Source organism: Gouania willdenowi, chromosome 17 (genome assembly GCF_900634775.1).
Source record: "Gouania willdenowi chromosome 17, fGouWil2.1, whole genome shotgun sequence".
NCBI lineage: Eukaryota > Metazoa > Chordata > Actinopteri > Blenniiformes > Gobiesocidae > Gouania > Gouania willdenowi.
Window position 1 is genome coordinate 13,844,759 of NC_041060.1, and position 17,528 is coordinate 13,862,286.

Here is a 17,528-nt window from a genome sequence, read left to right on the forward strand (position 1 = left end):
GAACTAAATGCAGGGATTCATTGGATTCTTAATCTATTAGGAAGAATTTGAGACTATTTTTGATGGAATATATAGATTCAGTCAGACATGACATCGCTGTAAAGGTGAGAAGTGGCACTTTTATTCACACGTAAACATACTTCCTTTACAACTATGTAGTGACTATGTTGCAATTTTCCATTTCAAATTTTCTATTTTAATTTAATTTATTCACCCCTTTAATGACAAAAAAAATGTGAAAATGAGTCCTATTTTCCCAAAACCTATAGCTGTGGGTATTTTATGTCATTTAGATTGGTGGGGGTGGGGGTGGGGTGTGACAGGACTATATATGAAGGCAAATAATTGGTTCTTTCCATTCAGAACAAGTTTTTACAGAATTAGAGCTGCTACAAAAGGCCTGACTGCTTTTATTCCTTTTTCTGAATAAAAATAATATTTTCTACTCTCAGGATGGAAGGACGATTTCACCCAGAATAACAAAAAGTGTAGACTCTACCTTTAAATCTATCCATACTGTGTTATACTGTTTATGGTCATAGATCACAGTGACCCTTTCAATTATAATTACTGGACCTTAATGGTGTCTAAAAAAAACTATAAAGCAAGTCACTAAACTATGACTCAGCAGAAAAAATCAGTATGAAACGGGACCTTTAGATCTCATTTTCATCTTGTTAATTTGTCATTTTAATAGTTTTCGTCGACTTTATTTTTTAAATGACAATAACTCGACTATGACTAATTAATAAAAATACATGTGAACAAAGACTAAATCAAAAATATATTGATATTATCATTGACAAATGAAGACTAAACTATAATTTTTAAATGAGACAAAATCCAACCACAACTAAGTTTCTTTTTTTGGAAGGTATCCAATTCAAAATACTTCTGTTGTGTGGAAGTCGAGACAAGCCTTAATACCATCCCATATCAGGTTGATAAATGGTAACTGAAGCTTTAAAAAATGCATGAACTTGACAATATCTTTAACAGATTTAGTTGACTAAAACTAGACTGTAATTCAATTCAATTTATTTATATAGCGCCAATTACAACAAAAGTCATCTCGTAGCGCAAAATACAAAATTATAAATTAAAAAAAATATCAAATTCTTACGGAAAAAACCCAACATAACTAAAATAATCCTGATGACTACATTTTGACTAAAACCAGGGTTCCAAGTTGTGTCCACTGTCCATAACCCATTTTGCAATATTTTTTAAAGAATGATGCATCAGCTATTGAATGTAAAATTAAACAACTAAATACGTGTTACCATGTTTAGATATAAGATCATAAAATTACAATTTAAATTAGCAGACACTTTTATTCAAAGTGATGTACAACACAAGGTGTCCGAGACTTGCTTAATGTAATAGCAAAGGTTGGATTACTGTTCAATACTGGAAAATAGTTTTTCACATTTTATAACTTTTCCAGGAATTTCATGACCGTAGGGACCCTGTAAACTAAGTTTCATTATAGTCAAAAGAAAACTAAATCTAAATTTGCTGTTAAAAAAAAAAAAAAAAAAAAAAAAATGCAAACATATAGAATGAAAGAAGGGTCACATAACTATGGTAGAGAGGTGAATAGTTATAGAACAGGAAGAACCATTGCTTTGTGATTAGTTGACATATAACTTATATAAGGTTTAACAACTCTCTTCCAGTTCATTCATTCAAACATTATGTTTGAATGATCCATCCCTTCATATCTGATCTGCAGTGAGGTGGCTTCACAAAGCCACTTCCCCTGATTAATAACAATGTCTTTCAAACTGGCCCCAGTCAGTCCAGAGATAACGTGGCCTGAGCGGCACTTAATAGGTATATTTGTGATGTTATCTGGCACCGTGCTCTGCTGGTGTTTAAGCCAACGTCTCAGGTTGACCAGAGATTAACTCTGTGCTGGGGCCAGACACAGCCTGCTGCCTGCCCTTGTGTCACCACTGAGAGGTTTAAGACTGCCCCATCAATAAAGACATTAGAATAGAAAAAGGATTATCAGGGCTAGACTGGGTCTCAACAGACAGAAGAAAGGAAAGCCACCCGCTTTGAGAAAGGCATTAGATCAGAAGTCAATCATGTTACTGCTGCTTGGTGTAAATGTGCACGGCCACTTAAAGATTAGGAGTTAACCACAGGTTTGCTATTGAGTGAAGTCAAAACACTTTGTTACAGTATGATAGCCATCAATACTTAACATTTAAGAAAGTGTACTAAAATCTGATAGTGACGCATCTTATTTAACAGCAAAATTTGTAATAGGTGGTAAAAAATTGTTAAAAAGTGGCAAAAACATAGCAATAATTGCTCCAACTGCCAAGTTAAATTCCTTGTGTTGTTTTTTTTAACTGTACTTGGTGAAAAAAAAATCCTTTCTGATTCTGAATAAAAGAGTGAAAAGTGGCTAAAATGGGCCAAAAGCAGCAAAAAAAAAGAAGAAACAGGTGGTATGTAATGGTAAAAGGTAGCTTAAAAGAACAAAATGTGGCAAACATTGGTGAAAAAGGGCAAAAACATGGAACAAAAACAGGCAAAAATTGGACAACCAATTGGCCACAATCTTTCCTGCATGCCTCAGAATCCTGGAGGCTGACTACACCGACTACAACCAACCCATAAGGGTTGGGTGTAGAAATCAGAGATGGGGACTGGTGTTTTGGGACTGGTGAACAATCATTATGTTTGGCGTATTAAAGGAGCAGTATGCAGCTTTACATCAAACTAGTAGTTTGTGTGAAAAAAACAGACTCATTGAGTCCTGTCTGCTGCTCCTGCAGCCTTTGGCAGATTACCAGAATGCACCGCGACCGAGCAAAAAGAACCAATCAGAGCCAGGATTGTGCTTGATAGGCTGTCTGACAGCTGTTGCTCACAGGCCCCGCCCCTTTCCTGGAGCTAGAGCACCGTCTTTTTTACGGTGTATGGTCTGGAGGAGTAGAACGTGGAATTGGTGACTTTTCTGCTTGAAAGGAAATTACTGCTGCTTGAATTACATTATGTTTGATTTGTAATTGTTACACTAGAACTCTGTAGTACATGTGTTCATGTGCGTGCAGCAGCCTCCGTGTGGGCTGCTGTAAGTGGCACTGAGTTGTTGCTGCTGTTGCTGAGGCGTGTGCACATAGAGAGAGAGAAGCGCTGCACTAATATGCTTTTAACAGAGCATGTTATATTACTGTGATGTTGCTGTCGGACTAACGTTAGCTTGTTAGCTCCTCTGAGGGAGGGACTTTGGAAGAGGGGAGAGAGGGATCTGAGAGTTGCTGATTGCACCTTTAACTCTAAAACATCTCACGAGCTTAATGTGATTCCCCCCTTTTTTTCATGGTAACCATGGTTATGGTAACCATAATATGCATCGGTTGTGCAGCTCACGCACTAGTACCTCGGCTGACGACCATGGCGACCGGCGGCACACCTGCAGCTGCTGCTGTTCCATTTGTCATCACATTTGATTACAACAACTTCAAACTGGACGGTCTCAACAAAAGGAGCGCTGACTGCAAAGTCTGCAGTACATGAATCAAAGATGCTGAATCGATCACATCAAATTTTATTAGGCAACTCAAAACTCACCCGGATTGGTAAACATAAGCTACATAACGTTCAGTTAGCCTGCTACTAGCTTTGTAACTGATAGATGAGTAAATGCTAGTTTGCTTGTAGCACTTGTTTGCATTGAGTGGCGTTGACATGATGTAGAAAAATAAAAAGGTCGGGTAACGTTAATCACATCATCTATATTCCGCTGCCCCACCTACTGTCTAACGTTAACTGTAGAAAATGACATACTGTAGGTATACTGTCGGTTTACAGGCAGGTTACAGATTAATTGTTGTCCACGTAACGTTAATAATACAGGTCTACCAGGTTACCATTACACTGAGTTTGAGCGAGAGGATAAAGCAGGGGTCTGCAACCTGCGGCTCTGGAGCCTCGTGTAGCTCTTTAGACTATTTTGCAATGACTCGCTATAGCTTAAATTTTTTTTTAAATAAACAACTGTTATTTTCTTACAGAGGGTATTAATGATTAATGACATTGACACCAAATAAAATCATGATATAACAATTTGTCAACCTAAAAATAAATCACAATGTGCAATAACTCTGCCTCCTTCCTACTTCACTTCCTGCAACATCTAGACCATCAAGTTTCCCTGCACCTATAGTTAACATTACAGGTATTGTGAAGGATGTTAATTTGGCTTCAAATTCTGGGTGGATCATCAAGACTATGTGTCCTCCTAATTGTCAATCATGCTGGTGATATGTTTACGTAAGGCCGTCGTACATGCTCGTTTCTAGCTAGTTTTCGCTTGCGCACTTTTCACTTACTAGTGGTGAGTTTGACAGTGGGAAAAGTGCAAAACTTCTTTGGGAAAGTAAGCTTATATGAGCGATGCCGACACCAACTTGTAAACAGAGCTGTGCATGAGGCAAACTGGGCTTCTGCACTCTTTTGCACACGTTTAATAGATGTTCCCTCTTGGGAGCAGGTAGAGTGTTGCGCATGTGCATTTGTTCAAAAAGTGGAGAGGGCGTTCTTTTTCTAAACTTCGGGAAAATCCTCCTCTATACCTTTAAGTTTTAAATTCCTGGTAAGATAACAAAATCAACTAAAACAAGAAGACAGTCATCAACATCCCCCGCCAGAGCAAATAAATGTGACAACATGCAAGATTCTAGCATGCAATAGTTGCTATTGAAGGGATTAGGAAGGTAAATATCTGAAAAAAAAACTAAATTATGCAAACTTGAGAATTAGGAACTTGAACAACTGACCTATGAAGAAACAGAAACTTATCCATGCAAAGACAATTAATGATACTGACTCAGCAGAGGGCCTAGCACATTGTTTGGAGTACCAAAATTATCTTTATAACTTCTAATCAGGCAAGTCTGGAGATTGTATGTGCAAAGTTTGGTGCAGATAGAGCTTAAACACTAGAAGGAGTTAAAAAAAAGTAGGTTTCTGATGTGTAGTGACTTACAAAGAGCAATATGCCGTGGGAGTGGGCGTGGCCTATGTAAGAAGATGCGACTCTATTTAGGGAACACGTGGATATAAAGTTTATGAAGATGTGATTTAAAATGTGAAAGTTGAAGTCCAAAATGCATTTGCAAGAGTTTTGCATCTGAGGTCCAAACGTCCAAATTGCACCATCCTCCCTTGCACGGTTTAGCCTGTAGCACTACTTTCACCAATAGAAAAATAAAAGGTAACTATAACTATAAATATAACAAGGGCAATAACCCCGGAACTAATATTGGCGGGCTTCTCATTTTCAAACTCCATCAAGGTATCGATACCCCGAAGAACCACACCAAATTTGGTTATCCTATCTTAAACAGTTACTGAGAAAAGCCGTCCCCTTTACTCGGACGGACGAACACACGGACGGAGCTCAAACCTATATCCCCCTTTTCCACTTCGTGGCAGGGGATAATAATGTAATCAGGAAGAGTGAGACTTGACTTGGACTTGCAAAAAAAAACTTGTGAAGAATTCTGGTATAAATGTAATAAATTACTTCTTTTAAAACGTACTTAAGTACAAGAACAATTACTAATTTAGAAATAAACTCAAAAAAAGTACAAGTACCCATAAAAGCAACTCAATTACAGTAACGTGAGTATTTGTAATCCGTTACTTTCACCTCTGCTAAACATCACAATAGTTTTTTACACAAATGGCTCTGAGGCCACCCTGACGCACACAAAAAGCCAAACATGAGAATAAATGCATCAATGATATAAGATATTTAGAAACGGGTTTCTTCCTTTCCCTCAGTGTTGCCATGCACCACTTGAGTACAATCTTCAAAGTCAAAGCAGCCCCACCCCCCAATGCTCTGCTGCCTCAATCAGTTCACATGACATGAAGAGCCAAGGGAGAGCGTGAGTTAGAAGAAGAAGAAGAAGACGATTCTTCACGGCTTCTGAGAAGTAGGGCATGGAAAGACCCTGCAGGGGCTGAGGGGTGGGTAAAGACACACGCTTGAGCTGCGTGATTGGCTGGTTGTGAGATGATGTCCTTTGAACGATTAAATCATTTAGAAATGGGATCCAAACGCTTCAAGTATTCGAGCTTTCCTCATTTTCTGCCAGAGAGTAATTTGATGTTAAATGAGTAGACTGTAAATTAAAAATCCAATCTGTATCTGAATGCTAACGGAGTTCCGAGGAAATGAAGATACAGCCTATGTCCATCAAATCATCAATCTAAGATTGAAAGTGAACTTTCAATCTGACAAAACTCACCCGATGCACAGTCTTCCTCATCAGCACCGTTCTCACAGTCTTTCTGTCCGTCACATCTCCATGACAGCGACACACACTTATTGGCGGATCCTCCGCAGTCAAATTTCTCAGGAGGGCACGTCTGTTTGCCTGTGGTCAGGGATAGAAGACCAAAAGTAGTTTATGACTGAGGTATCATCGTCGCATAAAGGAGGTACGACATGAGCTAACACAGGAAGCTAACACTTAACACTACGACAGCTAACACTGAATTTCTCATCCAAATCTCCAATGCTCAGGTGAACTCAGCTAGCTGTCTGGGATGGTTTGAAAGAGACTTTCAGAAAACAAACTGCAAACACACATTTGGCTGTGAAGCAAAAGAACAAGCCAGCACCTCCACTTCCTTCTCCTGCTAATCTTTTCCAGTTGGCACAGGAATATTTTGATCCAGATTCCACTCAGTTTGATTCAAAGCATGTTGTTAATTATACATCTCTGCTTACAGCCCAGCCACAAGCCCTCTACAATAAAAAAAAATCATGTCGGAGTCAATTGCAATTATTATTTTTTGAGTATTTTACTATTTCTGAGATTGTAATTTGACAATTTTGATATGCTATATCCGAAGAGCATTGACTTTATGATAAAAAGCAGTTTGAAGCTGTATAATTGGGTTTTAGAGAGAAACATTTCACAAAGCTTTGAGGGAGAGGACATAAATACTATAGCAACCAGGAACAGCAAGGAAACAACCAGCCTGTTTATGCTGCTCTGCTATGATGGTAAAACCAAGTTGAACTAAACAATGGTAGGGAAGAGCTGCTACAAAAGTAACAGTTTTCAAACAAACACAAAAAAAAAAAAAAAAAAAAAAAAAATATATATATATATATATATATATATATATATATATAAAATGTAATTTTTCATTGTGACAAACTACCTACCGTACATGTGTGGTCTGTCAATACCAGAAACCGTATTGATCAAATGTGTAATGAACTTGACGTTGACCCGATGTTGCTTACTGTTACTTAAAATATGTCACTATTGTGTTATGTCGGGACAACAGTAGCACAAGGGTGGGACCAAAGGAGCACCATGAAATAGACCATAGTCAAAAAAACAAAACATTAATATATAGTAAATAAAAAAAGAACAATGTCCAGAGTAATAAGCCATGTACTTTCTTGCAATAAAAAACTCACTTTGAAATCAGTTGTTAGAATGTAACAGATGTTATTTTCTGTTCTGTTATTGATACAAAAATATTTTTCTTACTGTTATATTACTGTTTTATTATTAACCATTATTATGCCTGTTGTCGCATAATGGCAACATACCCAATTTCTATTTATTTTTTGTGCATTAGTCAAATTATTAATCTCAACTTAAATTATCATCTACTTAAAAGCAAACACATGCACAAAACATAGTTTTATATACATGTATATAAATGCAGGCCTTAAGGGGTTAATTTTGAATTGCTTCAAATGTTTAAAAAGTAACAATAAAATATAAGCTTGAATTGTTTTGAATTATTTTTTTTCATTTATATATTTACTTTTATTAATCTATTATTTTAACATGCTTCTTAACAGGAAATGATTTTCAACATGTCATGTAAAATGCAGCTGCATTAGCAAACAGTCACACATGACAAATAAAAACCGGATCAGTTTCCAAACTGAACTGACTATTTCAAATTTTAGGATGCGTTACAAAACTAAATAATGTGTCAAATTATCATTAACACTCCTATTATCCATGGGCCCTTTCAATGTTCATCATTCAAAAAATAAGTTTGTTTTTTTTTTTACTGTCTTCATATGTTAGTTTTTCACCTATGATGTGGTTTATGCTTATCACTGCTTTATTATTATTTAGCCAAAAACATTTTATTTTAATGGATAATAGTTAAATAAATACAAATAATAGTTTGGACACATTTGATGACAATTTATCTAATTATTTGTTAAAAAAAAAAAAAAAAATTACATTTATTACAAAGCTGTAAAGGACAAAATGGCAAAACTATTTTATTATTTGTGGTTTTGATTAGACAATTTGATGAACCCCATGTGGGACTCAGCACCAACAGACAGTATTTAAATGCATTTACACTGGAGGGAAATGTATCCCGCATTTATCCTACTTTTTCCTGAAATCATTGGAGAGAATAAGCCACTGGCATATAAACATATGCTAATTATGTGGTAGGGATTGACCAAGAGATTTGAAACTAAAATATATGTAGCTCAGTGACATAATATGGCAGGTTGGATGAAAAACAAGAGAAAAATAAAGGAGGGAGGGGGAGATTATAAGGCTGGAGAAAACTGAAGAAAAAGGGGTGGTGGCAAGCTGCCACATGACCTTTGAGATAGTTATCCTGAAGACAAATCAAAGCCCTCCATACCAAGTGGAATTAGATGAAGAAAGAAGGCTGAGTAGAATGTGAATCAACCAAGTACAGGGTGAGGCGTCCTGTCCTTTTTAACTGATGACTCTTTAATGAAGCCTGAGCTCAGTTCCTCCCCAATCCAAACAAAAAGATCAAACTTCTCTCAGACAGAGTGGAGGAAGCTGGAGGTGACAGCTAATGATTACACACACCTCTGATATTAAGGATGAGACATTGAGAACATTTGTGTTTGCCACTTAATGAAAGACAATTACTCACAGACAAACTGATGTCAGCCTGTTATTTACCATCACGGTAACAAATGGGTCTTCATCAGCTTTTTTAAGACCTGAAGTAGTTCCTTATTTGTGTGCACAATGATGTGGAGAGATTTACCTTTCAATTGATCAGCACAAATTATAATATCATGGAAGGAACCGTTATGTAGCTGATTGCATGTTCTCATGGAGCTTGTGGTAATATTTTAGCTTCCTTTAATAAATTGAAAACATGATTAAGCAATAGGTGGCTCTGAATGAGGGGTGCTTAATAAAACATATCCATGTTTTTCTTTAATTGCCCTTTTTAATGACCAAATAATTTACAATGATATATATGTAACAATCTTTCTCCAATGATAAATATCATACACTTATTGGAACTATTTGGCGAGTTATTTAATCTACATTAATATGAACTACTTGATGAGTTTCTTGGTTTAAAATGCATTCTGAACTCACTTGTCCCTGTCAAATCATGTTCTGTTTTCCTATCCCGTTCCCATCCTTGGTTTACCCCCAAAGTACGCACCCTGAAATCTAAAGGTCATCAGCTCGAGAAGCTTTACCCTTCAAATCAGCCGTCATACACTCCTCCCTGTCCACTGGAATCGTCCCCACTCTCTTTAAATCTGCAGTCACCACCCCCATTCTGAAAAAACCTTCTTCAGACCCCAATGATTTTTATCACCTCTGCCCCATTTCACACCTTCCCTTCATTACAAAACTTTTAGAAAAAATCATCGCTTCTCAACTTCACTCTCACCTCACCCAAAACAGCCGTCCCCTCCACGGCCCTGAAACTGCACTCCTCAAAATCACCAATGACCTCCTCATGGCAGCAGACTCCGGTTTAATCTCCATCCTCATCCTCCTTGATCTGAGTTCGGCCTTCGACACCATTCCTCACCCCATCCTTCACAAGAATAGACTCTCCTTCATTGGCGTCACTCACACCCCCCTCTACTGGTTCCACTCCTACCTCTCAGGCCACACTCAGTTCACCCCCCCCCTCCACTTCTGGTGTTCCCCAGGGCCCCCCTGCTCTTTATTATCTATCTCTGTCACTTGGCAGTATCTTGAAAAAATTTGGCATTCTTTTTCACTGCTTCATGGATGACACCCAGCTCTATCTGTCCAGTAAACCTGACTCCACCCCGCCCCCCTGCCCACTGCCTTTCAGAAATTAAAAACTGGTTTACTTTAACTTCCTCAAACTTAATTCCAATAAGACAAAACTCCTCCTCATTGGCACCAAATCCATCCTCTCCAAAATAACTCTTTCTCCCTCACTATTGACAGCTCCACCGTGTCCCCCTCCCCTCAGGTCAGGAGTCTATAGTGTCCTTCCTCGACAGCTCCCCATCATTTCACTGCCACATCAATAACATAACCCAGACTGCATACTTCCATCTACGAAACATGAACCGTCTCCACCCCTCTCTCATTCCACTGCCATTCTGGTTCACAGCCTTGTCACTTCCCGGATCGATTTTTGCAACCCCCCACCCACACGCACACACACCTATCTGACCTCCTTCATATTGTCACTCCCTCTCGCTCCTTCAGGTCTTCATCTTCCATCCACCTCACTGTACCCAGTACCATAGCGAGCAGAGCTTTCAGTCGCTCTGCTCCCAAACTCCGGAACTCCCTCCCCCCGGACATCAGAAACATTGACACGTTGTTTTAAAGAAAAAAAAAAAAAAGTAAGATCGACACCTTACCCCTCTTCAAATCCAGACTCAAAACCCGCCTCTTCCAATCTGCCCAATCTTTGTATATTCTAATGCATAATTTCACCTACATTGCTTTTCTTTTCTCTTCTCTTCTTTGTATTATACTGTTTTTAATGTATTGCACTGTTTTTGTTTTTCTGCTTTTATTGTAAAGTGTCCTTGGGTGGCCTGAAAGGCGCTTTTAAATAAAATGAATTATTATTATTATTATTATTATTATTATTATTAAAAGTGGTGCTGCAGGCTAAATCATGCAAGGGAGGGCGGTGTCCTTTGGAGGGTTGGTCCAGACACCTCAGCTTATGTCGGACGCAAAAACTCACATGTCCACCAGCAGGTGGCGCTATAACCACGGTCAACGTGTTTTGGCCTATGACTCCCACACCATATGTCGCAAATTCAAAAACTCATATCCACTCATATCCGTTTTCATTGCTTCTCTCAACGAGGACAGTCGCACTCCCTGTTTCTCCCTCCTTCCTTCTTATCTCTCTCCCAGCTGCTGCTTTGTCTGGTCTTGTGAGCCTAACAAGAGCCTCTCTCTGTAACTCATCCAAAACCGGAATAATGGAATTAATTAGTTGGTCTCTCAGTGCTATCGATCAGATTTTTTCGACAAAAAGAACCGGGGGTGGTGAACCCGCATGTCCAAGCGGGACGTTTGCGGCTGGATACACCCTCGACCCTTGGAACAAGTGGCGAGTTGTGTGTCTGTCCATCCTTTCCGTGGAAGACGTGGAGGACATCTACATGATTGGAATAATGATAGTAGGCATGCTGCTGATCGGAGCTGGTGGCTTCCTCATCTATCGAAAAGTCCGTACTACGCTGGCGACTGTTTTGGAAAAGCTGCCAGTGATTTCTGAAGGATGTAGCAGGGCTCTGAACACTCAGACTCATGTGTTGATCGATATCAAAAGCAAGAGCTTTTGGATCGTCTACGCGTTATGGATAACAACTGGGAGAAGTTGGAGACCTGGCTTGGAAGTGGAAACTAGGCCATTCATTGGATTACAGCAGAGAGACCCAGGACAGAAGGCTATTGAAATTGACATAGCCTGTATCAAATCACATTGCTTATCTCCCTTTCGGCTCCCCAGCCAGCCAAGGCTAAAGCCAAGGTTGTCTCATCTCTTATCACCAGGAAGTTTCTGCAGACGGCGGCTCTTACCCCCACTCCCTCCCCCCGCTCCTTCCCTACATTCCCACCTGGAACTGTTGATGCTGAACTTTTCCACACGTCATCTGGTTGTCAGTAACGCAGCTACAGGTCTTCAAATTCAAATGCCTCGTTGGCCATCTTTCCCCACCTCCCATCCGCAGCTGCATGGAGGCGTGGTTGCAGCGCCCATTGGCAGCACGCCCATGTCCCCAAATAGCTGGAATCCTGCTGTTCTTCCCACCTGACCCCCTCCCCCAGCCAACCTCCCACCCAACCCTTCCTACATGCCTTGTCTCGAGTTGTTTGACTGTGTCATGCTTACATTTATGTTTGCAGAGGCAGTTTTTTTCCTGGTTTCACACTGTTTTCTCTGTTTAAGGAAATCAGTTTCAAACTGGCAGTTTTTTTCCCCCTCACCCCTCCTCTCCTCCTGTTGTTGATCCCTTCTTCACCTAAATATGTGGGCGCCGCAAAAGGCTGCTCCGGTGTGTTGATGTGCCTTCTTTCACTGCAACTACCAAGTCAAATTCCTCGTATTGTTCTAAACTGTACCTGGTCAATAAAGCTGATTCTGATTCTGATTCTGATTCACAGATTCCCTGAATAGCAATGAATTACCTGGGCTGGGCCACACCCATTTGCGCCTGTAATTGTTTTGTCGCAAAATTGCGAAAACTGGAAAACCTACTTTTTCAAAATCCTTCTTGGAGTTTTGTCCAATCAGCGTGAAACTTAGCATGTAGAGTCTTCAGTTGGACCTGATCTAAAGTTATGGCAAGGATTTAGTTCAGTATAAATATGCGCAAATTATTATGAGTAAAGTTTTCTAGCTAGCTATAGTTTTCTAGCTAGCAAACTGTTGAATATCTTGGTCAAAATAAATGCTGACAACACCAAATCTGAGATCCTTGGATGGCATGTGACTGTGGGGGTATAGGTCAAATTTGAATATTGTAGGCCACTAGGGGGCGCTGCAAATATTGGAAATGTATCTCTCTTAAATGGCAAGACCGATTTTTACCAAATTTGGTGGCCCAGGGTTGCTCCTGAGGCCATATCTAGAAGTTAATCGCGATCAGTCAAAGTGGGCGTGGCTTATTACAACATAAACAACAAACATTTATTTCAGCTCAAGTATTATGTTGAGGGCTGTGAAATGTACAGGGTACATATAGAAGAGCACACAGACCACCCATACCAAAAAATGTGTCACTGGGTGGCGCTATAAAGGGTGCAAATGCATTTTGACCTCAGTCGCAGGGGAATGCTTGGCCCCCTTTCATAACTGCTTGTAGTTCTAGTTATTATCATTACAATGCGTATAAACGTTATACAATGAAAAATATGTCAGTGTTATTAAATACTGTAGATACCCATCATTTAAATAACTCTTAACAATATCTTTATTGTTTAATGCTTGCCTGTCTATGTCTTTTTTGTTATCTCCTTTGCACAGCACATAAGCACCTGATTTTACCTGCTTTGCTCATGTCTTGATGAAGACTGTTAGTTGAAACGCTTTGACATGACGTCCCTGTATTAAATAAAGGATTTTTACACCTCAAGAGTGCCTCAGATCTTCAGTTTTGGCTGCCTCTGTTACTTTATATTGTTCTTTTGACATACTGGAAAGGTAGGACACTGATTCCCTTTTACAAACAATGTTTTTTGTCTTAACATTATTTCCTGAGGAAAAACATTACCATGTGCATGTTTATTTGAGATTTTTGCAGGAGTGGAGCAAATATCGATGCTGGAGTTCTTCTAATATGAACTCAACTGCTTTATAATGCCATCAAATGCCTTTAGACGCGAGTCATTCTCCACTTCATTAAGCCGTGTTAGCGTAGCCATGTAGCTCTCCTTTGAATTATAGATATACACTCGTCGGTTTGCAAACAACATGCTGTTTGAAAGTGCATTAGCAAGACCTGCACTATAGTACACAATTGTGTTCAACACGAAAAGCTGTACAGCTTTCTCTGCACTTATTGTTCCTTAGGATTAATAGAACCAGAATCTTTGACACACTTTAAGTACTTAATGCATTTAATGTTGGGTTGTGGTTCTTTGACTGTAGCCCCTACAAAAGGTATTCAGCAGGGTTGGGGTCAAATACATATTTCAGTTACAATTACATTTTCAACTATCCATGTATATTTGCAATTCAATTACGATTACAGTGAACAGCATTTTTTCTGCCAATGACAATTACGTTTCTCAATTCCTGAGCCTGAAATAACCTAATAAAAGTTAACCTTCCTCTTGTGTTAGCTTTCTGTTAGCATCTCTTATGATATCGGGTCTTAAATCAGCTATAAAAAACAGTAAAAACAAATGTTTGTCATTTAATTTGTTTCTCATCTATTGGTTACCTTGTTAGGCTTCCTAATCAATGGAAATATAGGTTTTAATATTTTTGGTGTGAACGTCTGAGCCTTTTTTGTCTCTCTATTAGTGTTGTGGTAGTCAAGACCGGTCTTGGTCTCGAGACCGGTCTTGAGACCAAATATTAAAGGTCTCGGTCTCGTCTCGGACTCTGAAGCATTTTGACTTGGTCTTGTCTCGGACTCGGGCTGCCCGGAATCGGGATTTTCCGTCAAGACCGTCCGAGACCAGCACTATTTCCTGCTATTTTTAAACTTTTTTATAATGTGATAAGGAGAAGAACGGGATAAAACAATCCTTTATTCATTCTTTAATCCACCCTGTATAATGACCGCATAATTTAAAATATAAATATATTCTACCTTATGATTTAGGCTTATCTGTATGAACGCAGCATCAGAGCCACAGACAAGATAAAAGAGAAAGTGAAACTGATCAGAATGTTTATTCTCCGTTTATAATCTCACTAATTTAAGCATTAACACTGATCAATTCCTGCATTCATCCCTTGCTGATTTTACTGCAGCAACAGTTTTGTTTTTGGTCTGAATTATGGATTTTAATTCTTCACATTTTCAACTGTGACGTAAATTGCTCTCCACAGTTTCTCCGTGACTGTGATTGGTCTGACGCTGTAATCTCCTCCTCTGTCTCAAGAGTGCGCACGTAACCAGGCTGGAATCATTTTGATTAAACAACGAGTTCTAATCTAGATTTGTAGGACAGTTTCTGTCAGACAGACAATGTTTGGGTAGGTGAAGCCCGCTAATGGAGATAAATCCAGGATATAACTATCTAGCTTTGTAGCATAGGCCCAAAATGACTCAGCCAGAAAAAAACAAAAGAACAACAAAAACAGAAGTTGACAGCAAAATACACAAAATTACTCCCAAAACAAACAAGATAACTACAACAATACGCAAAAAAATATATAAAGCAACAACAAAAATAGACTTCAAATAAGATTCCAAAAACACAGAATGACAAGAATACACAAAGTGACAACAGAGACACACACAATTACTCCAAAAACACACAAGACAAGGTTCTCTCCAGTCACACAAGGGACTTCCAGGCGTGCACCGGTTGTTTTAATTCTCTTTTTGGTCTGAATAACCAAGAAACACATACATCTATTTGATACAAGAGATTTGCATGGATGCTCTCGTCTTTACCTGAGGACCCCCGAGGACCGCTGCTGCCACTTAGCTGCCCCCAATGCTGCCTGTGTGCATCGTCCAATATAAACAGTGCTTCAACCGGACGTAGCGTGTAGCGACACAAAGCTGCTCGTCATGTTTCTAACTCACAACGGATCATTCTACAAGCATGCACAGATGTGAATGTGTGTGTATGTGTCAGCCTTTGAATAAAATGTTATTTCTTGTCTTTACAGTGTGTGTGAGTATTTATTAGTGGAAGAACAATACTAAGCATGACTAACTTTCGAACTATATTCATCATCAGGCTGGAACAAAGAAAAAAAACCCAACTTTAGCTTTACTTCACTAAATTTGGCCCTCAGAGAATTATACATTTCGAAATTTTCCACGCAACCCTGCAAGACGACCAGAAAAACATACAAAATGAGAACAAAAATGACTCATGACACAAAACAACAACAGAAATAAACTAATTACTCTAAAAACAGACAAAATTATAACAAAAATGCACAAGAACCTTAACCCGTCCTATATTGATTTTCAAATATAAAAATGTGGGCCTTGGATCAGGGAATTATAGTTTTGTGGTCTGATCTAAAACATGCAGGATAGTGACTTGGGCACCTGCTTTAAGACCTTTGTTTTCTCGTACAGTGTGAACAACACACCCTGAGCTGGATTGAGTCATGACATTTATATTATCTTTATTAAATGCTCAAGTCTCACCTAAGAATTGTCTGTTTTCTTTCAGTCCATATTTGAGTTCCTCTATTTACTGTATAGTCCTAACTAAAATGATTCCTATCATAAAACAGAAATACACAACTGTTCACCTATAGGATCTGGTAAGTAAGTATGTAAACTATATTTATAGTGCGCTTTTTACAGGTAAAAACCACAAAGTGTTGTACAAACATTTCAGTATCAACCCGTCTAAAGTCAAAGACATGGAAAAACAGTCACAGATAATCATGGGAGACAAGAACGGGAGAACTGTGGGTGCAACACAAGCCGAGTAGAAGTGTAATTCTACAGTCGATATCAAATCCAAGAAACTCTTACACAAGTGCTAGACATGTGAAATTCAATATTGCTGCAGAGCTTCCAGACAAAAAAATAATCAAATTCCTTTAAAAATTACTACAACTATACAACAATCATAATACCTTAATAAAAAGCACAACACAGCTAATTCAATAATACTTGTGCTACCTCTTCCAATAGTAAATATTTCTACTCCAGTCTCTGTCTCATCTATCCACAATAAAACACTCCTTAGGGTAAAAGACACACAGTGAGGTTCCCTCGTGTCTGTTAACTCTAGGAAAATGAGTGTAAAGCCCAAAGCAAACCGTAGCAGATAACTGAGCTAAAGTCAGATTCTCATAAAAACATGAGACGATGATGCACAGCAGGTCCACTCCCTCTTTGATTATGGGATAGATGAAAAAAACTAACATTTTGTTCAAATATATTACATTTTTCTGTAGTCATGAGTAACTCACAGTGTGCAACCCAAACTTTAATTCCTAATACAGCAGTGATGCTGCTGCACGGTTTAGTCAGAATCAGAATCAGAAATGTTTTTAATGGCCATGTACAATTTTAAGGACAGTACAAGGACTTTATAATAATAATAATAATAATAATAATAATAATAATAATAATAATAATAATAATAATAGGAATGTATTAATAGTCCACAGTGATTGTAGCACAGATAACTGCTGCATGGAGGCCAAAGTGGAAATCTGGAAAAGACTGTTACATTGATATCACTTGATTTCTTTATTGACAAAATTGTAAGCTTTCATATTTATATTCAGTAAAGACTGATGCCTTTGATTTTTAAGAGGAAATATATATTGCATTGGGTTGGGGGTGACATGAATATATTTCTCACTCTAAAGCCAAAGTAAGGAAACCTTTATATTTCAGCGACAATAAAATGCTAAATTTAACATTAATGTAAAATATTTCGTAGACGCACTATTTATGTTGCGTTGTCGCATTTAGAATCAACATGAAAAACGGGACTTAAATAAGTTCACTCACCTTTCACATATGAACCGAAACTCAATACCTGTGAATCAGAATCGGTACTCAACGATACCAATTTTTGGTCCTTTTGTGT

The 17,528-nt window shown here is 38.5% G+C and overlaps 1 protein-coding gene across 1 annotated transcript in view; it reads right to left on the minus strand.

Moving 5' to 3' along the window:
• Window positions 1-17,528, minus strand: part of LOC114479198 (low-density lipoprotein receptor-related protein 8-like) — a 117,939-nt gene that overhangs the window by 48,397 nt on the left and 52,014 nt on the right. The window contains exon 4 of the mRNA XM_028472752.1: window positions 6,279-6,407. Coding sequence (XP_028328553.1) covers window positions 6,279-6,407 — 129 coding nt within the window. The remainder of the gene's footprint in view (window positions 1-6,278; window positions 6,408-17,528) is intronic.